The sequence below is a fragment of the Rhineura floridana genome, chromosome 11, assembly GCF_030035675.1.
Source record: "Rhineura floridana isolate rRhiFlo1 chromosome 11, rRhiFlo1.hap2, whole genome shotgun sequence".
In the NCBI taxonomy this organism is placed as follows: Eukaryota; Metazoa; Chordata; class Lepidosauria; order Squamata; family Rhineuridae; genus Rhineura; species Rhineura floridana.
In genome coordinates, this window is record NC_084490.1 from 16,978,916 (window position 1) to 17,005,525 (window position 26,610).

Below are 26,610 nucleotides of genomic sequence, written 5' to 3' on the forward strand. Positions count from 1 at the left end.
TTGTCGTATTCATAGTATGCCCCTGAAAGCTTGTTTTAAATGCCAAAAACATGACACTGGGAACATGCCAGGCCCCACAAGCACGTGTGAACCAGCAGGAGAAGCTTTTCTCAGCATAGAGATCCAGGAATTAGAAATGATTTGCCAGTTGGTGATGTCTGCCATCCGTGCAGCTATTAATAACGCAGAACTGTTGTCCGTAAAACAACAAAAAACAAGGGGCCAACCTGATCTAGGATTAATGGAAGTTGCCCTCTCCCGCATCCCCCCCTTTCCCCGTCACACACACTCCAAGTTAATCACACATCCAACCCAAGACTGAGTTTTTCATTAACCACCCATATGGGCCTTCCCAGAGGAGCTGCCCCAGAGAGTTCCTTGACTTTGTCCACTTGAACGTGGAAGCACTGGAGCTTGAGGCACCATGGAGGAGGAATCGCCCGTCCCCAAGCCTGGGAAGGCAGTCATCAGCAATCCAGTGGACATTTCTGTCATCTGCCTCTACTTCCTTGCAGTCATTGGAGTCGGACTCTGGGTATGTAGGGAAGGAGGGGGCTGCTCCCTCTCCTCACACACACTCACACTTCCCAAGAGTAGGGGCGCTTCCAGATCATCACAGTTTTCAGGTGGGATTTGATCATGTGCTGGCAAATTCAGGATGCACAATTATTTGATTTGGAACTCTCGCTCAACAAACTTTGTCCCCCCCCCCGAAAATCGGACCTTTTGCAATAAGGAAAGCCATGGGGAAATGCACTGGAAAGCGAGTTTGTTGGATGCAACATTGTCTAACCTCTCTGCAAACAAATCAGAATGACTGCTCAATAAACAGGTGGTCTGGAAGCAACCTGCTCCTCACCTAGAAAACAAGGGCACTGCCTCACTTTGGGAAAGGAACTGGAACCATCATTTGAGAGCAAAACGTAGATCTGTCAGTGTCAAGCTAAACCTGGGCAAAATACATGTCTTTACATGACATCTGAAGCCACTGATGATGCTTCACATATGGCACAGGAAATCTAGAATTTGGTACGCAGTTTTTTTACTACAAAAACAATTAATGCATAGATTTATTTTTTAAAAATTCTAACCTATTTCAAGGTCTCTATTGACCAAGCCATCACTCCACATGACTCTCTTCCTGGATCTTTTCACCCTTCTTCTTAACATACCTTTATGTCTCTTTCTGTTACTCAGCCCATTTCCTTACACAGCTCTCTATCCAGCCCCAAACACACTTCATCTGGCCACCTTCTCTTCCTCCATTTGTCTCCCACCTGTCCATCCTTTCCAGGTCTCCTCTCTGAGCATTTAAGGTTCTTGTGTTCATTTACAAGGCCCCATAACAACTTGTGTCCGGGATATCTTACGGACCACCTGATTCCTTAGATCCCTGCCCGATCCCTGAAATCGTCAGGGGAGTCTCTGTTAGTGGTTCCCCCATGGCTCAGATGCACAGCTCGTATCCACCAGAAGCCATGCAGTCTTAATTGTGGGCCTGATTCTCTTGGCTGAGATTAGCAGGCCCCTCTCTTTTCTATGCCAGCAGGCATTCTAAAGGAAGTTCCCTGTTTTTAATGGTTAATTCTAGTTTACTTTAGCTACTGCGTGCTTTTTGAAATTTTTATGCCCACCACGTAGAAATTCTGGTGACTAAGTGGTATGTAAATAGCTTAAATAAACTAAATTAAACTGACCCAAAAGAATTAAAAGCTGTCAAATAACCAGATTCAAATGAACTCTGAAGAGATTCACCTAAAGAAAAACTCAGTTGCAAAATGGCATTAACAACAACCACAAACATGAGAAACACAGGATAAATTTTAGTAGAGGCTGGTCCAGTCAGGCGAGTAGGGCACTGCCCCACCGACATCAGCCTGCTCCCAGTCAGCCCCCATCTGCCTGCCTGCTTACTTGCAACCAGCCCAGGGGGTGGCACTACCTCTGTCAAATTCCTTCTCTTTAGACTTATTGTTGCCCTTGTAGAACTCTGCAGGTGGGAGGTGGGGGGGAAGGACTAGAACTAGTTGGCTCTGCCTATCATTGGCTCTGGCTCCACTTCCTGTTGGCCTCCCTGCCTTCCGCCCCACCAGTTCCACTGGGCACCAGCCACCTCTGATCAATTTGTTAGACAATGAGAGCAGATGTTTCCAGGTTCCTTCAGAAACCCATTCCTCTTCCATCCCAGAGGCTTCATCTTGGATAGGGGCCTGGGAGCAGATTCCGCTTATGAACACGATCAGTTGATGATGCAGTGCTAGGAAAGGCTTTCAGTCCGGAGCAAAGATCCCGCTGACATTTTACTTAATCTGAAATTTCAATATGAATTTGGAGGTTGCTCTTCAAATAAAACATCAGAGGAATTTCAAGGGATGTCTTCTTATTTTTTTACAATAAATGCTCATTTGGATTGGAGCCATGGCACTGGTCCCAATCTTCCTGCCGCTCCATGCTGTGTTCCTGAAGAAATCCCACCCCAAAGCTGCTAATTGCCACAGAAGAAAAAGCATATTGGGTGTAGCTAACAGCAGTGGGGGAGGGGCAGATTCCATCATGGTCATTGTGGTTCACTTCCCTCAATCACATCCTCAATCTAGCACAGCTGCTTTTCAAAAAAGAAAAGAAAAAAGATGTCAGGAGATCCAGTCACAGATCTTGCACATCGTGTTTTGGCACAAGACCCAAAGTTTTGTCCCAAGAACCTAAAGTACTTTGTGAGCTGTTGAAACCTAGAACTCAAATGTCATCCCTGACTGTAGAACCCAAGGCAGAAGTGTCAAACTAGGGAATGAGACCAAGCCTTAAAAACAGAGAAAGCCATTGCTAGGCATCAATATAGGCTATCTATTATGCACCTAGAACTTTTTAGTGTCATCGATACATCACACTTCCCTGGAGGCATAGATGGTAAGCAAATATAAGCATTTACAGTAATCCGTGTATACCTAAAATGCAAGTTATTTGGATAAATGATATATGCAAAGCACTAAGGCAGTTGAGGTACCTAGAACCCAGCACTGCATCAAGACTTTCTTGTACCCCTCTTTTACAGCATTTCTCTGCCCCACATTCAATCAAGGAGGATCGCTCCCTGTGCAAGTTTTCTGTTTTTCTCTTTTATTATCTCTTCTCTTTGATCCAAGGCCTGAGCACCCCAGATGGGTTAATGATTATAAAACGTTACACCATTCAGGAATGTACTAGCAGCTGGTAATGAGGTGTAAAATTCTACAGATTAGTAATTGAGCAATCTGTTTCCCTAAGGGGAGGCGGTCCCTCCTCTCTGTGCTTGTATCCCTATTCTGCAGCCAAGACAACCTCCAATCTTAACCCCTCTCCCCCCAATCCTTCCACAGAGTCTAATAATGTCACCTTTCTTCTGTCTCTCGGCTCACAGTCTATGTGCCGGACCAATCGGGGTACCGTCAGGGGATATTTCTTGGCTGGCGGGAACATGGTGTGGTGGCCGGTAAGTAACAGAAAAGAGATCAGGACAAAGGGATGAGATGGGCTTCCAGGGGCATTGGGACAGGAGGCAGGGAGGGAGGCCCCAGATCGGCTAAAAAAGGTTCCCATTCTCCTGGAGGGTCACATACCCTTTGGTCCAACCCTCTGGGGGCCACATACCAGTGATGGGAAGAACCAGAGGCATACGCGGGCAGAGCAGTGAGTGTAAAATTTACCTTTGAAGAGTAGAATAGTTTCTACAGACAGTCACACTTCCATCATTCTCTGTCCCCCACCCAGGCAAGCAACAACCATTATCAGAGTTCAAGACATATTCCAGCCAGCCCCCCCAAAATAAAACCACCTACAAGGAAGGTGTGAAGCAAAGCCGGCAAGGGGTAGGGCCTAAGGAGATTTCCAAGGGCCAGACAGAGAGGTCTGGAGGACAACATTTGGCCCCCAGGCCTGAGGTTCCCCAGCCCAGCCCCAAATGCTACAGAGTGAGGAAAGGGAATGAATGGGGATGAAATAAGATTATTGGAAAGTGAGGGGGGGGAATGCAGATCGCAAGACAGGAGGAAGGATCAGGAGAAAAGAAAAAGATAGAAAAAAAGTTATAAATAAATTGGATGGAGACTGGAAGAGAATCAATAGAGAAATAACATATTGAGGATCCTGGGCGAAGTGGGAGACAGATGAGAAGGGAAAGGTGCCAAGCTCAAGGCGGCAGGGCTTAGTGGTTCAGTTGGTGGGTTTGGAAAAAAGTCAAGGGTGCTGCCCTATCCTTCTTTGGCGTTTCGTGTGCCCACAGATCGGCGCCTCTCTCTTTGCCAGCAACATTGGCAGCGGCCACTTTGTGGGTTTGGCAGGCACCGGCGCAGCTAATGGCCTGGCAGTGGCAGGATTCGAGTGGAACGTAAGTAGAGGGTGGAGGGGGGTCCCTACTTCTTTCAGGAAACACGACATGTGGGTTAAAGCCTGCTGTTGTCACTGGCTAAGACGATTTTTAAAAAGGCTGACTTGGAGAAGATGCTCTGGGGCTTTCTCTAGGCATTCAACAGGTCCTCCTTTCCTCTGCATGAAAAGGCAGTGATGGAGAAAACTTCACCTGTTGCATACATATTAATGACTCAGAAGCTCTGCAAAAAAAGACAGCTGGACCCACCTGGTCCCTAACCCCCATTTCTCTCTTTCCTTCCAGGCTCTCTTCATTGTTTTCCTCCTAGGATGGTTCTTTGTCCCGGTGTACCTTGCAGCTGGGGTAAGAAGTGATCTGCGCTCGCTCTCACACACACAAACACTTTTTGTTGCTTATTTGGGAATGAAATTTTAATCCTACCCAAAGAACTCAGGGCAATTGCACAGATCTCCTTGTCCCCAGTTGTATCTTCACAACCATCTTGGGTGGGCATTAGGTCAGGCAGAGAGGTGGTGATTGATCCAAGGTCACCCAGTGAGTGCCATGGCGGTATAGAAGTTTGAATCCAATTCTCCCTGGTCTATATCCATGAGTCTTAACTACTTGCCTATGGTTGTGTGGATACATTTCCGGCTAAAAACACAGCTAGGTTGTTTTTTCCCCTCAATTCAGGTCCAAGCTGATTTGGGAGGGGAAAGAATCAAAATGCAGTATCTGCTGTGCAGTATGAAACACATCTCTTTAGACGTTGACACCTGAGATGTACATTTTTAGGACCCATCCTATTTTTTTGTGCTTGAATGATTGACCAGTCATTTTTACTGACCAACCATTCCTAATAATGGAGATCCAGTGTGGTGTAGTGGTTACGGTGTTGGACTACAACCTGGGAGACCAGGGTTTGAATCCTCACACAGCCATGAAGCTCACTGGGTGACCTTGGGCCAGTCTCAGCCTCAGAGGAAGGCAATGGTAAATAAACCCCCTCTGAATACCTCTTACCATGAAAACCCTATTCATAGGGTTGCCATAAGTCGGAATCGACTTGAAGGCAGTCCATTTCCATTTCCTCATTACAGGACTTTCTCCAAAATAGTAATTCTCCCAAAGGTCAGCCAGCAAACTGCAACCCATATAATAACAACAACTCAAGATTCATTAAAGAGTATAAGTATAGTAGTAGGAAAGGAGAGGTCAGCACATGACATATTGATACACCAGTGAACTGTCATATGTAGTGATAAGACTGAACCCCATAATATATATTAACCACTGAAGAAGACCCTTATAAGGTAGAAACACATTTGCTCCACAACATAACTGTTTGTCATATAAGACTTGGTTTGTCACACTATTGCTGGCTATATCCGCTGATATTTGGATATAATTCCACAGATATGTTCATAAAAATGAGATTTTAGATATTTTATTCATTGGTATATATTTTTTGTTTTCTGTATTTTATATGCACACTATTTGTCTGAGGCAATTAAAGTGGTACAGTATATTCTTTTTCTATTTATTTATTTTGCACTAGATTTTCTAGACTTAGATCTACAAACCCAACTGTATATTGATATTTGCAGATACAAATCCCCTTTCACTGCTTGAAACATACAGTATTATGCTCCCGTCGGAGGCAGCATGCTTCTGAATACCAGTTGCTGGAAAGAGCATGAGGGGAGAGTGCTCTTGCACTCAGGTCCTGCTTGAAGGCTTCCCAAAAGCATCTGGATGGCCACTGTGAGAACAGGACACTCTTGGAGGATGGGCCTGGCAACCAAGAGGTCTTCTGTATCTTTAAAAGTTATGCAGAGGGAAGGGAGAATTCCACCTTGTGGTTTTTCCCATTACAGGGTTGCAAGAAAACCTGCACTTGGCTGACTTTCTCTTCTCCTAAAGATACAGGATCAGTCTCAGGCCATGAACCTGGCAACTCTAGCTGGACTAGGTAGGCCACTGGCCTGATCCAGCAAGGCTCTTCTTAGATTCTTATGCATAAATTTAAACCCCTAAGGGGCAGGAGCAGCAGTTATTCTGCGTTTGGAGTATGAGTCAGTCAAAACAGCCCTTTCACTGCTCTTTGTTTCCACAGGATTTATATACCTCTGGGTTGCAGTCAACTAAGTCCTACTCAGAGTAGGACTGCTGTCATTAATAAACCTTAGTCATGTCTATTAACTTCAGTGGGTCTGCTCTGAGTGAGACTCGCATTGAACGCCACCCTCTGAGCTCTTTACAATATAAAACATTCATTAAACAAATCCCGATATAAAAACCCAAATGTTAAAACACAAGTCAAACTAAAATTTAGCATCAAAATATAAGCAAAATCAACATTTTAATAAATAAATAAACATGATAAAATAAAAGTAGTGTTGAAATGATACGTCTGGGTAGGCTTGCCTAAAAAAAAAAAGGTTTTAGCAGGCGCTGAAAACAATACATCGAAGGCGCCTGCCTAATATGAATGGGCAGGGAGTTCCAGCGAGCAGGTGTTGCCATGCGGAAAGTCCGATTCCTTGAAAGTGCAGAAAGAACGTTATGTGGCGCTCATTTTAACACCACGAAAGACAGCAGCGCCGTCTCTCCTATCACTTCCCCCATGTAGGTCATCACAATGCCACAGTACCTGAAGAAGCGCTTCGGGGGCCAAAGAATCCGTCTCTACCTCTCCGTCCTCTCTCTTTTCTTGTATATCTTCACCAAGATCTCAGTAAGTCATTTCTCCGGGCCCAAGGAATTGGGAGTTGAGTGGCTGGGCACGGCTTACAACAAGGGTTAGGATACCCACTTCCAACTGAGGAGAAAGGCCTGACCTCTCACCTAGCCTCGTGTGGCAAGGCCACCTCTCGAGAGGAAGGGATCTTTTACCTATTCTTTCTTTCCAAAGCCACTTTTATTAGAAGCCAGGAATGACCTAGCTGTGGGCTTTTGCTTCTCATTCTCCAGGTGGACATGTTCTCTGGAGCTGTGTTCATCCAGCAAGCCTTGGGCTGGAATATTTATGTGGCTGTCATAGCCCTCCTGATCATAACCACCATTTACACAGTGACAGGTAACAGGAACGTTAATTGGTTATATTGGAAGAGGCTGGCTAGATGCCCAACAGGAAGTTGGAATGGCAGGGGAATCAGGTTGCTGTCAACTGTGGCCATGAGAAGCCAGGGCAGGAAGGAGAGACGGCCTGACCTGCCCCTGTCCCTTTTAGGGATGGAAGGATCTGTCAATTTTGGCAACCTCCATTTCTCATTTTTCCAATCTTAAATTTGGTTCTCCATATTTCTGCAGCAATTTTTTTTTTATCCTCATGAAAAGTTATCAGCATTTTTGTGTGAATTTCTCCTAATAAATACATTCTTGTATGGAGTTTTGACTAATGTACACATTTTTGCAAGCAATTTGTCCTAATATAATGAGTTTTTGTATGCTTTTTTCACCAATATATTCATTTTGGGCACACTTTCCCCTAATATATGAATTTTTGTAATCATTGCTTGGTTGGAGAACTGCATCACAAAATTCAGATACGTGTGAATTTCAAAGAATGGCCGTGTTTCAGTTCCCTTTTTTGTTTTTTGAAAGTGTGAATTTGATAAGAGTCAACTTTAAATGCAAACTGAATCAAATTTCTCCCCCATCTTTAGCCCCTTTAACAGAGGCTTGAGAAACAGAAATCAGGAGGTAGAGCTTTGCTACCATGCTGCCAGAGGCAAATGGTATGCATACGCATGACAAGGTGCATAATAGTACCAAGGCCAGTCATTGTTGTTTGCATCTGATGCAGAAAATCTGACAAGCGCCTCTTCCTGGCAGTAACAATAAACAAATAATACATTAAATTACCAACTATTTGCTGCCCATTAGCCTAAGATAGAACTAGCCCTGATTGCTAGGTCATGCGTGTGGCTGTAAACACACTAGTTACCAGATCAAAGTGTTTCCATTAGCCACATTTGGAGGGGGAATGGGTTGATCTGCCAATCAACTGTGAAATCTCTTTGAAGCTGAATATTTAAAAACAAAAATGCTCTCAAGCTACTCCCACCAGGTTTTAGAGTAAAAAGGGGTGGGGTTTGACTACCATCGTGTGTCGTCGTCCCCCCCCCCCCCCGTTTCAGAAGAGAGAGGTGGAGACAAACTGGAAATGGCACAGTACTGAGTGTGTATCTACCCTCTCCCCCCCCCTTTCTCTCTTGTGTGTGTTTGTGTGTAAGAGAGATATACTCTGGCTATGGACACGCTTGCAGTTCTACTGGTTTCAATGCGGAGACACATGCTGGCCATCAAAGTCAAACGCTTGAAGGGAAAGCAATCAGATGCGCTTTCCCTTCAAGCCAGCTTCACGCTGATTTCAAAAGTCATTGTTCAATCAACCCATTGTGACTCCAAGGTGCATCCAATGGAAATGCTTTACTGTGGGTGGTCCCAAAAGGTCTGACCTCAGCAGTGGGTCTGGGTGTATTCCAATCAAACAATAAAGATGTGTACAGCTGGGTGCATTTGTTTCAAGACAAAACAGTCTCGCTGCTTTTTAAGGAACTAGTGTGCACGTAGCCTCTCTCTCTGTGTGTGTGTAGGGGGTGAGTGCATATGACTAAGGAAGAGAAAGAGTGTGCCAAGTATGACCATTACTCCTTACATTAGCCAAGTTAAACAATGTATGGTTTCCCCACAGAGCCTATGCAGAGACCACCCCAACCCCAGGAAGGGACTTTGTGCTCTTGGTCAGTTTGTGAGCAACTCTCCTCCAGAGCTTGGAAAAGTTATTTGTTTGAACTACAACTCCCATCAGACCAATCCAGTGGCTATGCTGGCTGGGGCTGATGGGAGTTGTAGTTTAAAAAAGTAACTTTGCCAAGCTCTGCTCTCCTCTCGCCCCATGATCTCATGTTCGTTCCATCCCAGCACATAGGCAATCGTCCCACAGGGAATGCTAGACCTTCCAACAAGGCCTTCTGATTAAACCCTTGAGCCACGTTTTGTAGTTTTGGGGGGATCTGCTCTAGCCCCCTTGATTCAGGGACCTCACTATGCAGAAGACAGCCTCTTCCGCAGATCTTAACACACAGGCAGGTTCAGCTTAGACAAAACAGCCCTTCCGGTATCCTGGGCCTAAGCCATTTTAAAAGGATTTGTAAAAAGCCATAATTAATGTTTTATATGTGTATATACGTAAAGGCCAAACCAGATGCACGGCTAGGAGTATCACTTTTTGCTGTGAGTTTTTCTAAAATAATAATAATAATAATAAAATAGCAAGCAGATTCCCCCTCCCCCATTTTCACTTGAATGGCAGTGCATAGGGAGGGATTTTTCCTCCCCTGAAACAGTCCTGAAAGAAGCTCCCCGTGCCCGCATGGCATCTATTAGCCTCAGGAATAAAGCTATAATTGGCTCCAAGACAAGCTTCCTGGGCTAATGGGAGCCGTTGAAGGGGCGGAAACGGGCCCATCCCCCTCCTCAGCATACTGTGGTCCCTATGAACATTGGGGGACCCCCACCTGCTATTTACAGCTTAAAACAGTAAGACCTAGCAACTAGTGACCCTTTAACATTGTCACACCTGTAAGGTTAAGTCAAAACCTTGACTTGATAAAAACATGGTCTGAAGCTAATGGCACGGCTCTGACCCAAAATATGTAAAGAATACCTCTGTTCACGTGCAGAATGCCTCAGTAATGAACAGCCACTGCTTACGCACACCTCTGAGCTTTGGGCTTCCAGGTCAGGATGTGGAAGAGTCCAGCCCTAGCAGTTCTTTTTCAGAAAAGAAACAGTGAAACAGGTGCAGCTACCTGAAAATTACAAACATCAGTGGCTAGTGCAACAATAAAACTGCTGTTAATCAACAAATTAGAGGCAGGATTTTTTTTCCTTAGGCACAATATTTTCACATAATGAATAGGGTTGCCAACCTTTATGGAAAGGCTCCTGTGCCTATAAATACCTGTGCAGCAGGCAGAACCTCATCAAGTAAAGCATTTTCTCATCCCTGTATCTCCATGCTGGGGAAGGGTTCCAGTATTCTCCTGGTGTTGAATTTTTGATTGAGATTATAGGCACAGCAGGCTCCCTGCCAGAAAAAGGGCAACCAACCTTACTAGTGAATAGGAAGAACACGTCTGGTTATTCTTTTCAATGCCCTTCTTATGACTTTCCTTCTGCTCTCTTATCCAGCCAAATTGCTAAATTAAATGGACCATTAGTCTGAAAGTACAGCTCAGAAAAGCAGGATGTTCTTACTAAGCAGAAACCAAAAAGAAGGAGAGGGAAATCTTTCTGGCTTTTTTTTCTTGAGTCCAAGACCTTGTCAATTGTTTTGCTAAAGGCAAGAGGTTCGAAGATTGATCAGACCCGTGGAAAAAATAAAATTTACAATGCTTTAATTGAGAGCAGTTGGTGTTTTAACAGCAGGCGAAGCAATAAACAGCTGAAACCAGCTCTTGAGCACAGTTATCTTACGGTCTCCTTTCTGTTGTTGGAAGTCCCAGGTAACAACGGAGAGATCTCAGCTGGCCAATACATACACAGCACCTCGCTGGACTCGGTCTGTGTTGAGGCTTCCTGAGCAGGAGTTAGGGAGCTTTATCTATACCCAAAAGAACCCCTGGACCTGGGTGCAGGTTTGCACCTGTGACTTTAACTAGCTATACTTGTGGGGATTTTTTTAAATTTGGGTCTCACGCTTCTTCCTTTGTTTATCAGTTCTGTTGGTCACTGTCCTTGAGCTTTGTAGTAGCATGATTCATTGCACCTGCCTTGAAGGTCAAGTTCCCAGGCTTTAGCAGTGAGATAAAACATCTTCTCTAATGAGCGATTGGCATCCACTGTCTGTTTTTGCCAATTAAGGGCCTCTCTTACCTCATCTGTGTTACATAAACAAAGCTTCCCAGACTTATGTACTATTGTATTCTACATAGGCAGGGTTAGAGAAAGCATGTCAAAAGTCCCACCTGGCTGGGATGCAGGGGTGTGACACAAGAGCATATGACAGGGGAATTGAGCATGCCATCCTACACTTCCTCATTCCATCGAGATGTCTTGCAGTCATTTCCTCACACATCAGTAAAAGTTAAGAGGGCTGTCAGAGATAGCAATGATGAAGCATCACAAAAAATATGGGGGTCAAAATGAATAAGGAAAAGGAATTAAGGGGAGGGCTGTAACTCAATCATCAGAGCCAGAGCACATGCTTCGTGTGCAGAAGATCCCAGGCTCAATCGCTGGTGTCTTCAGGTATGGCTGGGAAGGACTGCCTGTCAGAAACCCTGGAGAGCTGTTGCCAGTCTGCGTAGTAGTAGTAGTATTTACAGAGAGCCATCAGCATGCATGGTGCTTTTGCTTTACAGAGTATAAGAGAGTAAGTCTCTGCCCTGAGGAGCTTACAACCTAGACTAAGGCGTAACCAGTACAGAAGCAGATGGATCTATGATCTCACTCGGTATAATAAGGCCGCTTCCTAATGCCTGTGCATGCCCTTTCCCTACCTTTCCTCCAGGTGGGTTGGCAGCACTGATGTACACAGACATAGTCCAGACGTTCGTCATGATCAGCGGAGCATTTGTCCTCATGGGGTTTGGTGAGTTGGCCACTTCCAGTAGAGGATACAACACAGAAGTCTGGCGCTCTGTCCCTCCCTCCCTCGCTTCCTCCCCAAACTGGGGACAGTAGTGTTTGGTGGACAAAGCACTCAAATGTGGGTGGAAGACTGGGATGCACATCAAATACAATCTAATCAATGTTCCCCCTTCCTACGGTGTCTGAACTGTAACAGACAAACAAAAAATCAAATGCTTCAAGCAAACAGAAATCACAGACAAAATCTGATTCCAGACTTTTAAGCTGATGTTTGGATTCAATGGCAACTTGGAATGTGTCGTTTTCACCTGCAGTTACTAGACACAGAAAGTTAGAACAGAAAGAGCTCTGTCCCCAAGTCCTTCTCTCAGGTCTTCAAAATGTCAGCCCCCTCCTCTCTCCTCTTTCAAAAGTTCAGAGGAAAAAATGGGATGGTGCCCAAAAAACTCTAGCAGGAAATTTTCCTCCCTCCGGCCTCTTCTGTTCCATGCCTCATGCACTCACATTTTAGGAGAGTTTATCTGGACATTTTACAAATGGATGACAATCCTCCCATTTCCGCAGTGCACTGCTTCCGTCTTTTTTCTTACCATGAAAAGTCCAACTTTTTTTTGTTAGAACCAACAGTTTCCACAAGTGTTGATGCCCTTGGTGCCACTTTTTTGCCTTTTCAAAGAGGTGTGGTTTTTGACATGAGTGGTGACCTATCAGGCAGGTGAGCCTATCACAGCTCAGCACACCTTCGTTATAACCTTTGCCGTGAGGACTATTTTTATAACTTTCCACGAATGTTAAAATGCTATCTCCGTTTTTTTTAATATTAGATGTTGATTAAATCTTTTTCAGTGTTAAAACATTAGAAAAACACTGCTTAAATTAAAGTGATAACAGGCCTATAATACTAGAATGCTAATTTGAAAAATAAAAGGAAAAATACCATTCTGGTCATCACCATTTTAGCCATTTCCTCCACAAACACTTCTGATCCACGTTTCTGATCCAAAACAAACATTTAACCTCCCTCTTTTTTGACATTTCATGTGTGGGCCATGGGGGCCTAGAGCTAAATAAATAATTCATTTTTATTATTTTTAATGATTACTTGAATTTTTGTTTTGTATTCTAAATGAGATAACTCAACAATATGTCTTCCAGTTTCATCTTTGCATCCCTGGTGTAGGGAACCTCTGGCCTGCGGGCCAATCTTGTCCCCCAGGGGGTCCAATTGGGTCTGTGATGCCAATTTCACCTAACCATACCCACCTGCCCACCAGCTGACATCACTGAGGAATGTCAGAAGAAGAATCTGATTTCTCACTCCTGATGAGTTGGGTTAAAGCCCTGTGCAAAAGGGCCCTTTGAAGCAGCTCACATACACAAGCTACTTCAAACAGAGCTTTTGCAAAGGCTTTCAGAGGGCTCCTGCACTCCTTTTTAAGCCCACAGGAGCTCAAATGGGAGTGTGGGAGATGTTTTAAAGCCTTCTGAAAGCCTTCTCACTCTCCCTTTAAGACCCCTGTCTCAGAAGCTTAAAAGGGAAGTGCAGGGAGACTCGAATCTCCTCCTGCTTTCCAAGTCTCCTCCTGCTCCCCTTTTTAGCCTCTGAGAATCAGGACTTAAAGGATACAGGGGGGAGACTTGGAGCGCCCTTTGCAAGTCTCCCCATGCTCCCCTCTTAAGCCTCTAAGAGGGGAGGCTAAAAGGGAAGAGGAGAATGGCAAAGCACAAGGATTTTGACAGGTGGGTGACTGTCATAATGGCATCATGTGATTGACATTTGGGCTGGAATGCAGATCCTGATAAGGATCTGGCCCATGGAGCCAAAAAGGGTCCCCACTTCCCCTGCTGTATCCTTTGCACCACTCTGGTTTTAAAAAGAATCTGCATTATTTATTTGTAATTCATTTGTGCTGTAGAAAACCTGGAGTGGTTTTTTGGGGTGGGGTTGAGATTGGGAAACAGTAGTAGAAGTTTGGGATGAAATTCTGAGTGGGAATGGTATTTCCTGTCTTTAAATTGCCCATTCCTATTCCTTTGCAGCCTTTAATGAGGTGGGAGGCTACCAGGGGCTGTTTGACAAATATATGGGGGCCCTTCCCAGCCGGACCCCTGCCCTCTACAACATCTCGGCCTCCTGCTATGTGCCCCGCAAGGACTCTTTCCACATGATCAGAGACGCCATCATCAGTGACCTGCCCTGGCCAGCTGTTATCTTCGGCCTGTCGATCAACTCTCTCTGGTACTGGTGCAGCGATCAGGTATAGAAGGGGCAATGGTGAGAGAGAGCGTATATATGTGTGTCTGTGTGTGGTAGCACCACAGTCTCCTAATGCCTACCTACACAAGATCATACCCTTTTACTCTGGATTTTAACACCCAGTTCCTTACTTGCCTCCAGACTAAAAAGCCCCACATGGTGTAACTTTTCCTTGTAGGGGAGTTTCTACAGTCCCTGACCATTCTGGTAACCCCTTTCCAAATCTTTTCCAGTTCTACACTATCAGTTTTGAGTTGTGATCACCAGAACCGTACAAAGTATTCCAAGTGCAGTTGCACTATAGATTAAGATGGGAAAACTCCCATTTGAGGGCCATTTTTTTTTTAAAAAATCCACCTGTCAATCAGCTGACATCACCCAAAAGGGTAGGTGACATCAGCTGATGAGGGAACCAGGGTTCAATTCTGCTCATTTTGGCTGCACATGCCAGTTCTCTGCAGGGGAAAGTAGGATTCAACCCTTGTTCATTAGCTAGTAGGGAGGGTTAAATCCTGCTCAGTTTGGCTGCAGGGAGCTGGCACATGCAATCAATCCTTGCAAGCAAGCAGAATTTATGAGTTGAGGGTTAAAGTTTGCCCTGTAACTATCTCCCCACCCTCTCTGTGGACCAAGTTTGACAGGTGAGTGAGACTACCCACTTGTCAATCACCTGATATCAGATGATTGATGGATTGGTGGTCCCACCCACTGTCAAAGTTGGCCTGCGGGCTGAGGGGAGATAAAGATTTGGCCCCTAGGCCAATAAGGTTCCCCACCCTGGTATAAAGGCATTAGCTAAGGCCATGGTATGGATGGCCCACAGCAAAGGTTCCTATTTCCACCCCTCACAGGTCATAGTGCAAAGGTGCCTGGCTGGGAAGAACCTCACCCACGTCAAAGCCGGCTGCATCCTTTGCGGCTACCTCAAATTGCTGCCGATGTTCCTTATGGTTATGCCTGGCATGATCAGCCGAATCCTGTATCCAGGTAACCACATGGGAAGAGTTGGGGAAGTGGGTCAGAAGTGGGGGAAGGAGACCACTCCCTGATGTTCCATCAAGGCAGAAATTCTGAAGCACAGCCATCATCTCAGTATAGGCCATAGAAACTGCCAATTTACAACTTATCAAGAAGTTCAGTCCGGTCACCTGTGGCCTGAATAGAGTTGACAGGCTTTTAATCTCAATACATATGCTAATTAATTCAGCAGTGATAGTGTTACCATCACTGATTCATGCTATTGTGAATGGCTGTTGTGCATATTTTTCACCCATTTAAGCTTTAATTTAATGCACTTATGCTATGGTATATTTGTTAGTCTTTAAGTTGCCATGAGACTCTTTACTGCTTTTGCTAAAACAGACTAATACAGGTGAAATGGAAATGGACTGCCTTCAAGTCGATCCTGACTTATGGCGACCCTATGAATAGGGTTTTCATGGTAAGCGGTATTCAGAGGGGGTTTACCATTGCCTTCCTCTGAGGCTGAGAGGCAGTGACAGGCCCAAGGTCACCCAGTGAGCTTCATGGCTGTGTGGGGATTTGAACCCTGGTCTCCCGGGTCATAGTTCAACACCTTAACCACTACACCACACTGGCTCTCTACTAACACAGCTATGCCTCTGGAAACACACAAATGAGTTACCTCCAGCTCTTCAGCTTTTGCTTCCATTTTCATTGTGGCCTTGGGGACCTCCAGAGATTCCCAGCATGTAGTATCATAGTCATCATGCTATCTTACCTTTAGCCATCTATTTATAAGTTAGCTCTCTGCAGGGTAAAAGCAGAAGCCTCTTGGTCCAGTAATCAGCAAGCAATAAGTGGTGTACATACAAGCCATTATTCCAGGATGTGGTGTCTTGAGGTCTTCCCCTGATGCCCACGAAGCCTCCCCAACAACTCACTACCCCCTTGGTCATCAGATGGTTACCTTTTTCTTTCCTACAAAGTACACAGAGCTGGAGGAAGAAGGACATTCTTTCCTGCTTCCGCTTTCAGCTCTATGTTCTTTTCGAGACTCAGATTAAGCCTGCTGAAGCAGACTTTTATCCAAATCCCTTGTGAAAGCAAAGTGTGTATGCACTAGGGTTGCCAGGTTCATGGCCTGAGCCTGAGCCTGTATTTTTAGGAGAAGAGAAAGTCAGCCAAGTGCAGGTGTTCTTACAACCCTGTAATGGGAAAAACCACAAGGTGGAATTCTCCCTCCCCCCTGCACAATTTTTAAAGATACAAAAGACTTCTTGGTTGCCAGGCCCAGCCTCCAAGAGGTCTTCTGTATTTTTAAAAGTTGTGCAGGAGGAAGGGAGAATTCCACCTTGTGGTTTTTCCCATTACAGGGTTGCAAGAACACCTGCACTTGGCTGACTTTCTCTTCCCCTAAAGATACAGAATCGATCTCAGGCCATGAACCTGGCAACCCTGGTATGCACACATCTTCTCACTTTCTGTCTCTCTGCAGGCAGGGAGATGAGGCACCTATGGCCCTCGTTCAAAACTCCAAATGTGTCCAAGGACCCAAAAAAGTTAGCAACCCATATATTAGTCCATAGATTTTCTTCTGGAAGTTATTACATCCCTCCCACACTGCCTCCTTTGCTTTTCCAGATGAAGTGGCCTGTGTCATCCCGGAGGAATGCAAACGAATCTGTGGCACGGAGGTTGGGTGTTCCAACATTGCCTACCCCAAACTGGTGGTGACCCTCATGCCGAGAGGTAAGGGGTGACCGTAAAGGGGAGGCCGAATTTTGCCCAACTCCAGCGCATTCCTTTCGACGGACTGGGAAAATCCACAGTCCCTTAAACCCCACCGCTTTCACCTTCATATGAATTCTGATTTCTCCTGACCAGCTCCTTCAGCATAGTGCAAGGGGTGCTGAACTCCAGGACATACCTTCCTTCCTCCTCCCTGCCTTATTGTGTCACTCCATGCAGGCCTCCGGGGGCTCATGCTGGCCGTGATGCTGGCCGCATTAATGAGCTCGCTGGCTTCCATCTTCAACAGCAGCGGCACCCTCTTCACCATGGACATCTATAACCGCCTGAGGCCACAAGCCAGCAACAAGGAGCTCTTGATAGTGGGCAGGTGAGAAGGAGCACTGGCCTGCTCCACACCCATTTTAGTGCCATCTTCTCCAGTAAAAGACCAGTGGCATCCTATAGCAGGGGTGAGAAACTTGTAGCTGCTGCTGGGGGAGAAATTCAATTCAGTTCACATTTAAAGGTGAACCTACCAAATTAATGCTTTCTGAAGCAATAAGCGAACCAAAACACAGCCACATCCTTCAAAATTCACATTTCTATGAATTCTCCTGGGTAGATCTTCAGCCAAGTAATATATACAAAAAATGCATGTATTTAATAGTTTATCTCTCAGTGTTCACTTATTTCCGATCTCTTTAACCCTCTTATACCTTATTTTCTTGACAATGGAAGAGCCTGTTTTTGCTATTTTTGGTTACTTTTTGTTTTTGATGTCTATTTTATTAACGTTAAATAAAGTTTTTTTTTAAAGGCATGTACTTGTGAAAGTTACAAAACACATTATATTAGCAGTAATTGCTTTAAAATATGTGTCTGTTAGTCAAAATTGCATATAAAAATGTGCTTATTAGGAGAAATTTGCATGGAAATGCTGATGAATTTCTATGAATGCAGAAACGTGAAGAACTGAGTTTAAGACTGGAAAACGGAGAAGCAGCAAGAACCAAAATTGACAGATCCATCCTTCCCTAGCTGTAGCTCTCCAGATATGGCTGCAACAGTCTAACATGAGCCTCGTGCCTCTGACTTTTTCTCCAGTGTTACTCTAGGGCCCACGGCCCCCTTAGAATCACAGAACCTTCACTCCTTTGGACTCTAGGCTCTACCACTCAGCTAAAGTTCTTCCCTTAAAATTTAAGCTAGCAGAGGATGGTTTTGATGGTTGATAGGCCCAGCCCACTTCTGCTGCGCTACTCTACTGCATAAATAAACATACCCTTAAGTTTTGGACAGGGATCCCCAACCTTTTTTGGCCTGGGGACACATTTGGAAATTTAAGGAACTGTCATGGGCACCATAGCATACTTGTTCATAGAAGAAAAATTGGCAATGCTCACACATCCCCCCCCAAAACACAAAAAGCAGAACACTTACACGTACCCCAAAACAAAACTGTCAAAACAACCAGTCCACCCACCCCCATAACAGCCAGAAGGCAAACCACGGTACCCACAAGTTATCATATTGGGGTCCAGAAAGAATGTTAAATCTAATCCTCCACCTCCTTTACATCCAAACCTGTCCCTCCATACTGCAAGACAGAGGATTCAGACAGCAGCAGCAGGACAGGTGTGTTAACTGCCAAGATGCCTTCATAAAAATTGCTCTGCCTGACTCTGCTAAGTAAGTTAAACCACATAATGGAAGGGGCAAAGACTCACAGAAATTCCTCCCCAACTCCAATCAAGCGGCATTCCCTAAATACTTTTGGTTGTGCGTCCATTGCTCCGTTCAACTTCTGCCCCAAGGGGTGCTGCATTCTCACCTTGTTATTGCTCCCCACAGGGTGTGGATCCTGCTACTTGTGGGGGTCAGCATTGCGTGGATCCCAGTGGTGCAAGCTGCCCAAGGTGGGCAGCTCTTTGACTACATTCAGTCCATCAGCAGCTACTTGGCCCCACCGATTGCTGCCATCTTTCTCCTTGGCCTCTTTGTCAAAAGAGTTAACGAGCAGGTGAGTGAGTTCAGAAAGGAGGTGGCCAGCTACACACAGGCTACACAGAAGAGGTATACTCAGTCAGTGGAGGGGAGAGCCAGGTGCCCCAGACAGGAGGCATTTAAGAGGTGGGTGCTAGTCATTTCATGATATGGAACCCAGGTGTCCGGGGGATGGGAAAACATTGGCACCCTGGGAGGGAAGACCTAGAGAAGTTATTGCAAAGCGACCTGACTCCCCATAAAGTATGTCACATATTTATAAGCATTTTAGGTCATACCCACACCATACATTTATAACACGTGACTTCCCCTCAAAGAATCCTGGGAACTGTAGTTTACCCATCACAGGGCTACAACTCCCAGCACCCTTATCAGACTCCAGTTCCCAGGATTCTTTGAGGGAAGCCATGTACTTTAAATGTATGGTGAGGAATGGACCTTAGAATACATTCAGGACCTGCCTGTGGGCTCTCAGTTTTAGGGCGTGGCACAAGACAGGGAAAATAAAAGCAAAGGCAGCAAAAATCTGGGTTAGAAGGAATTCAGAGCACTCAGATTTAGCCCCTCCTCTTTGCTCTGTTGCTCACCCTCCACTTTCACCCCATTTCTCTGTCTTTTCAGGGTGCATTCTGGGGGATGGTGGGAGGACTAGCCATGGGCATGGCCCGGATGATCCCCGAATTCATTTACGGGACAGGGAGTTGCCTCTTCCCCAGCGCCTGCCCCCGCCTGATCTGTGGCGTCCACTATCTCTACTTTGCTGTCATCCTCTTCTGCAGTACAGCCATCATTGCGATGGGCGTCTCTCTCTGCACCGCACCTATCCCTGATAAACACGTACGTATGGGGGGGAGGGGAAGGAATCTAAATGAACAGGCAATTAAGCATCCTGGTACAAGAACCTAAACTGGGGGCTGTAGTATTAGTGTCTCACTGCCATGGCAACTGAAGCTGCCCCCCCCATTTCATATCTCCAGGCCACTAAGTTTGCAGCCTAGAAACACCCATCTTTAGTTTACCGTCTTAACAACACTTTGGAACTCCCTGCCTATTGACTTAAAGCAGGCACCTTCACTGTACTTTTTCAGCACCTGCTTAAAATATTTTTGTTTAGTCAAACCTACCCAGATGCTGACATGTTCTAATCTTGTTTAGTTTACGGTCAATTTTAATTCTGTTTTAAATGCTTTAAGTATTTGTTTAACTGATAATTTTAATATTTTTGTAAACCTTTTAGAAGTTTTATTACAATCAAGTAAATTTTGTTAAATAATAATAATAAAAGTCTGTGCCTCCTCTTCCATACCATTGGGCCAGTCTTCTCAGACCTCTTGGTGTCCTCCCGTGAGTCCCAACCAGCATGGCGAGTCTGAAGGTAGTCGTACCTGGAGGGCACTTGGTTGAGGAAGGCTGCAGGAGGTTAACAAAAAAGAGACCTTCTCTAGATACCTATTATTTATTTCCCTGCTTCTTCCTCCAGGCAGCCAGGTTTAGAGTTCCCTTTGTCCTAAGTCAAGTGGGCCTGACTTTTTCAACAAGTGAGACCCATGTAAGACTAGAGAGGCCTAAACACCTTCTTATGGCTGTGGCTAAAAGGGCTTGAGTTGGGAGAGCAAAACAGAGATGATCAAACCCTGAGATTCCTGGAAACAGACCTGTTAGCTCAGAGAGGCCATGGTCTGAAGGCACATGAGGCCAGCACGCTGCTGAAGCTGAGCAGGGTCAGGTCTGGTCGGTGCCTGGATGGGAGACTGCCTGGGAACCACATGTATGCCGCCTTGGGTTTCTATCATGGAAAGAAAGGCGGGGTAGAAATAAAAATAAATAAATAGCAACTCTACTCCTAGCACAAAGGGAGCACCAGAGAATCTAGTGCATGCTTTCCTCGTCATAGTCAGGGTGTTAATCCAACAAGAGTAGGCACAGGGAACCTGTGGCCCTCCCTAGATGTCGCCGGACTTTCTTCCATCAGCCCCAGCCAGCATGCACTGGTTAGGACTGATGGGAGTCACAGTCCAGCAACCTCTAGGGAGGGCCACAGTTTCCCCACCCTCACTTAGCAAATTCAAAGAGTTCCTTGAGATGTCTTGAAAAAAGAAGCTGTATAAGAAAAAAAAGGCACCAAGAACTAGGAAAAACACAGTCTGTGTCTGTGTAGGATTTTATTGGCCCAAGGCATTTTGAAATACAATTCTGTGCCAGGCAGTTAAAAAACACATTGTGGTATTCTCTGGGGTGCTGGGCAACCAAGGGTGCACCCTTTAGATGTCTTCTCTACCATCACCGCCATCAGTCGTGGCTAGGGTTGCCAGGTCAGAACCATCCAAAAACCTGAGAAAATGGGGGCGGGCCCTAGTGATGTCATGGGGTGGGCCCTAGTGACATCATGGGGCAGGCCCTAGTGATGTCACAGGGTGGGCCCTAGTGACATCACGGGGCGGGCCCTAATGACATCATTAAACATGATACATTGTATCAACCACAGTTGCTTGGAGCATACCATTCAAAAAAAATTCTCTGATTGGAGATTAAAATAGAAAGCTTTCCTAAAATAGGGTGTTCCTAGGTCCATCTGAAGTGACAAGGTCATTCTTTCTCATAAGCTGAGGGTGATGCAAAATGGAAATGGACTGCCTTCAAGTTGATCCCAGATAGGGTCTTCATGGTAAGCAGTATTCAGACAGAGGTGGTTTACTATTGCCTTCCTCTGAGTCTGGAGCAGTATTGCTGTTGTGATCTAAAATTTCAGACACAGTTCTTACTGCAGGCTTCCCCAGCTTGATGCCCTCCATATGTTTTAGACTGCAATTCCATCAGCTCCAGCCGGCATAGCCAATGGTCAGCAATAATGGGAGTTGTACTTGTAGTATCAGGTTGTGGAAGCTGGCTTAATGCAACACACTTAAAGCCTATTGTTTCAAAAAGCAATGTTACATTTCTAACATACACATTAGAAGGCTTACAAAACAAGCAGTAAGTTGCAAATAACAACTATGGCTTATTGCAGCTGAAATCTCCCCAAATGATGCAAGTGTTCTGAGAATCCTTAACACATATCAAACTTGCAAGAACTGCTTTGTGTATTATCAATAGTCATGACAATAAAGTAATAATACTGATGCAATTAGTACAGGTGTGACTAATGTTTGGTGGTCATCCATATAATGCTGTACTACAGCTCCCACCATGCTGGCTGAGGCTGATGGGAGTTAGAGTCCAACAACATTTGGAGGGCCACATGGGTTTCAGCTATAGCTGTTCCTGGACCTCAGTAACTTGGTCACAGACAGTAACACATGCACTGGTAGCCTCCCAATTGTAATGTGTTGTAGTGGGGCTACCCTTGAAGAAGGTCTGCCAGAGTGAATGTAGCTGCCAGAATGCTGAGCAATATGACTTATTGTAGCCTTATAACACGAGCCCCATTCAAGGTATTGTTGACATGTAAAGCCTTTAACAGTCTGCCCACTCCCTGTGACCTGCAGGAAAGGCTCTTCTGGAGGTCCTGCAAGTGACTGGTACATGAGATGGTGACTTAGGGTAGGGCCTTTTCTGTTGTGACACTCCAGCTATGGAACTCCCATCTACTAGAAATACAGCAGTGCCTACATTGTATGGATGTCAATGTCAGCTGAAGATATATGTCTTCACTAAGGGAATGGTTGACTAGTGTTTGTAATTGAGTACTGCCTTCTGCTATAAGTTTGGCCTGGATTTTAGTTTTGGTTTTACTTTGCTGTGCTGTGCTTTATTGTTTCGAGGAAAGGTTTTGTGTATAAACTTCATCATGAATGAATTCAGGACAGTTTATACACAAAACTGTAAATAAATTGAATTAATGAATGAATAAAATAAACACTCTTGGTTTTGCTTCCATAATAAACTCCTTGAGTTATCACATTGATAGTAGATGTTAAAATCGGCTTTTTCTTTAACTTTCAAGAAAATTAAGTTCTCTCAGATTCCTTCTCTGTAAAGTCTGAAACTTCTGCACTCTGCTCTGTGTGGGACCCTGAAAATCTTAACCACCACAGATGCAGCCAGTCTTTAAAATAATTTATTTTTTAATTTTTAATTCTTCACTGTATAGCATCCCTCTCTCTCTCTCTCTAGCCTCTCTCTTCCTCTCCCTCCCTCCAGAGTCCAGCCTCTCTTTCTCTCTCTCTCCAGCCAGCCTCTGTCTTTCTCTCCAGCCAGCCTCTCTCTCTTTCTCTCCTCCTCAGGGCCAGGCAGCGGTTGCTAGGAGACGGAGTGCGCCTGCCAGCCTCAGGCTGGCCAGGGCCGGCTCCTTCTTAGGCCTGCCGGAGCCGGTTCCCCTGCTCCGGAAAGGGCAGCCGGCGTCTTCACCCCTCCTGCTGTGGGTGCCACTGGGCGGCAGCGGCGGCGATGGGGCTCAGGCTGGGAGCCTGATTCGCAGCTGCTGCCAGCCAGCCACGGCGCCCACAGCAGGAGGAATGAAGACGCCGGCTGCCCTTTCCGGAGCAGGGGAACTGGCTCCGGGGCCGGGCGCCTAAGAAGGAGCCGGCCCAGCCTCGCTGCCACCGCCTCTTCACGGCTCAGGGGCTGCCAGGCCGGCCAGCTCGCCGTCTTCTAGCAACCGCTCCGTCCCGACTCCCGAGACTCCCGACTCCCGCGGGGGCTGCTGCTGGGGGGGGGGTCCCAGGGGCGGCATCTGGACGGATCCCACGTCGGGATGCTCAGCCAGGCGGCTGCGGGCGGGGGCTCCATGTCCAGCCCCCCCCTCACCTGTAGTTGTGTGTGGGCGCTGGCTGGTGGTGGGCGGTGTGGCTGCTGCTGCAGCTGCGGCTGCCTGTGTACCGCTCGCTAGTGGGCAGGGGCTGCTGCTGGGGGGGGGTCCCTGGGGCAGCGGCTGCTCAAGTCGGAAGTCTTCCTCGTGCAGTCCCTACGGCGGCAGCCTGCCTGTGTGTGACTGACAAAGGGCGGGAACACCGGGAAGGCGGCCCTCCACAGCCCAACGTATTTGTGCGTCAATCACGCATGCATGGCTGAGGGGGCCAATGAAAAACCGGAGATCCACCTTTTTAAATAAAGTATTGCCGGAGGCCGGAGACGGACCCCTTTTCCCTGAGACTCCGGCAGAAAACCGGAGACCTGGCAACCCTAGTCGTGGCTGATGAGCCACAGCCAACAACAGCCGTCTTCCTCCCTGCTGAGTTCTAACAAGGCCAAGGCAGCTGAATGAAGAGGAAGCTGACAACCAGGGCCACCCCCTGGCCTAGCTGTGTGCAAGAAGGCAGACTGAGGTGGGTGGGGTGGTGCCGTTTGCCCTAATGGGCCAGCCTCCATTCCATGCATCTCTAAACCAACAAACCCTCTCCTGCCTTCACAGCTGCATCGCCTGGTGTTCAGCCTCAGGCACAGTAAAGAAGAGCGGGTTGATCTGGATATAGAGGAAGAGGCGGTGGTTAAGCAGAGGGAAACTACCTGGCAACAGCGCCGGGAACAAGCAGAGACTGAAGCAGCGCAGAACGGGAGACTGGAGCGGGCGTTGGAGGTGGACGGTGAGCCAGGAGAGAGGTGCTGAATGGCAGGGGTTAGGAACCTTTTTCAGCCAGAGGGTCACACTCCTTTCTGAGGGGCCACATGCCAGAGGGGGCTAGGGCCAGAGGCAAAAGTGGGTGGAGCAACAAATGCAAATTTTACCATTTTACTAGTTTCTACACACACCCATCTCTAGCCTCCATCCAGACAAACCAGAGCTGTCATCAGAGAACACATTCCAGCCAGGAAAACACACTTGGGGTGTCAAGCTGGGCCAGTGAGGGGGGTGTCCTCAGAAAAGGGACCATGCCCTGGGGAGAGTTCCAAGGGCCAGAGAGAGAGGTGTGGAGGGCCGCTTTCAAGCCAGAGGTTTCCCACTCCTGCTGTATGGAGACAGCGAGGTAGGCTGTCCCACATATGCCCTCTAGCCATCCCTGGGGCAGCCCTAGATCACCCACTTATTCCTTGGGGGCATTGATTTGCTTTTGAGATGGCCTGTTACGGCCTCGCAGGCCCTGACCATCATCCTCTGCTTTTTCCCCCCCTCTCCACACAGATCCCGAAGCAGCACCCTCCTTTGGCCGGCTGCGGCAGTGTGTGAGCTGGTTCTGTGGAATGGGAGCAGGCAGCCAGGGGCAGGCGGAGCTGAGCCCAGAGGAGAAAGCTGAGGAGCTGCAGTGCCTGACCGACATCACAGAGCATCCAATCTGGAGACATGTTGTCAACGTCAATGCTGTCATCATGATGGCCCTCGCAACGTTCTTGTGGGGCTACTATGCCTGAGCACGATCCACGATGGCAGCTCTCTGTAAACCTCTGAGCCCTCGGCTGCCCACCCATCTGGGCATGCCTTCAGCTTCCAAGGATCAGTGGAAGCAACAAGATAGGATCAGAGTTGGCAGGGACCAAACAGGCATCAGCTCAGTCAGCTCACATCCACAAGCCAGGATCACCCAAGCCCACCAAAGATCAACTCACATAACCTAGGTTAGAGTGTGGCACAGGCAGGTGTAATGCAGCGCAGGGAAGGGGAGCCTGTAATCCTCCAGATGTTGTTGGACTAAATACCCATCAGCCCCAGCCAGTGCGGCCAATGGTCAGGAATGATGGGAGTTGTAGTCCAACAATATCTAGAAGGCGACAGGTTCCCCATTCCTGATACAGCAAGATGTCCCACTTTGAAGACACTTCTTAGTTCCTCTGTGCCATATGCCACCCATCTTTCCCAAAGCTGTCACCCCAAGTTATGAATCCTCCACCCCAATGTTAGTGGCACTGCAAAAAACATTTTTTTAAAAAAACTGGCATTCTTCTTCAGTGCCCTGGTACCTGGGATTTTCCCACAGCCTTGTCCTTACACATTCTTACCTTGGGCAAGACATTCTAGCTTTACAGCTGCTTGCCCACAATGCCACTTTTCTTGGTTCTACATTCATGCCTGGTCATCCAAGCCACACACGTTTCTCCCGATGCTTTTCACCCTCAACATCCTCCACAAATGTGCATGGCCCCCAGAACTCAAGCACCTCTCTTGCCATTGTCACCATTTACACCTGATGTGGGAAACCTTGGGCCCTCCCAGTGTTGCTGAACTACAACTTCCATCATCCCTGGCCATTGGCCATGTTTGCTGGGGCTGATCAGCACTGTAGTCCAACATCATGTGGAGGGCCAAAGGTTCCCCACCCGATTTACATGAATAACAACATAGCAGGGGTCGGGGGCACTGTTCAGTTCTTCAAGAGCCACACAGAGGTAATGAGAGTCAGGCATAACTTATTCACTATGAAGACCACTATGTGTTTGAGGTAGGCAATGCTGGCCTACCCCATTCCCCCAGAAAGCCACACCTTTGACCCCACCAGCAGCCATCTAGATCCAGGCCTTTGGAAAACAGAGAGACAGACAAACAGGAGAATAAACACAACTGTGTAAATGGGCAACGCTTTTGTGTGTTCTAGACTGGAGCCAAAGAGGGTGAGGGTGTCTTGTACTCCTTCTCTTTTCTGAACAAAGACAGGCAGATGCTCACTCCCAAATTCAGGGGATTAAAAAAATCTACATAAACAAACAGGGACCCTGAAGGAGGGACAGTTCCCATCATAACATATCCTGTCAGGGAATGGAAATTGTGTGTTTTTGAGGCCTATATTAGTTAAATTAAACATGCTGGCAGACAAACACGAGGTTATCAGTACAGCAATAA

General features: G+C 46.6%; 1 protein-coding gene across 3 annotated transcripts; it reads left to right on the forward strand.

Moving 5' to 3' along the window:
• The first annotated feature begins 424 nt into the window (after nt 1–424).
• On the forward strand, nt 425–26,592 carry SLC5A2 (solute carrier family 5 member 2). Of its 3 annotated transcripts, none has more exons than XM_061588819.1 (15): nt 425–535; nt 3,398–3,469; nt 4,259–4,363; nt 4,649–4,708; nt 6,978–7,082; nt 7,319–7,424; nt 11,868–11,948; nt 13,988–14,205; nt 15,056–15,191; nt 16,809–16,916; nt 17,136–17,286; nt 18,750–18,918; nt 19,524–19,739; nt 24,253–24,424; nt 24,961–26,592. In XM_061588819.1, exons 1-15 carry the CDS (start codon nt 425–427, stop codon nt 25,185–25,187), a joined length of 2,037 nt encoding a protein of 678 aa, XP_061444803.1. In that variant the 3' UTR covers nt 25,188–26,592. The 3 variants fall into 3 exon arrangements, with proteins under 3 accessions (XP_061444803.1, XP_061444804.1, XP_061444805.1); XM_061588820.1 differs by having other exon boundaries at nt 24,253–24,417; nt 24,999–26,592; XM_061588821.1 differs by having other exon boundaries at nt 24,253–24,327; nt 25,050–26,592.
• Nucleotides 26,593–26,610: the final 18 nt, after the last annotated feature.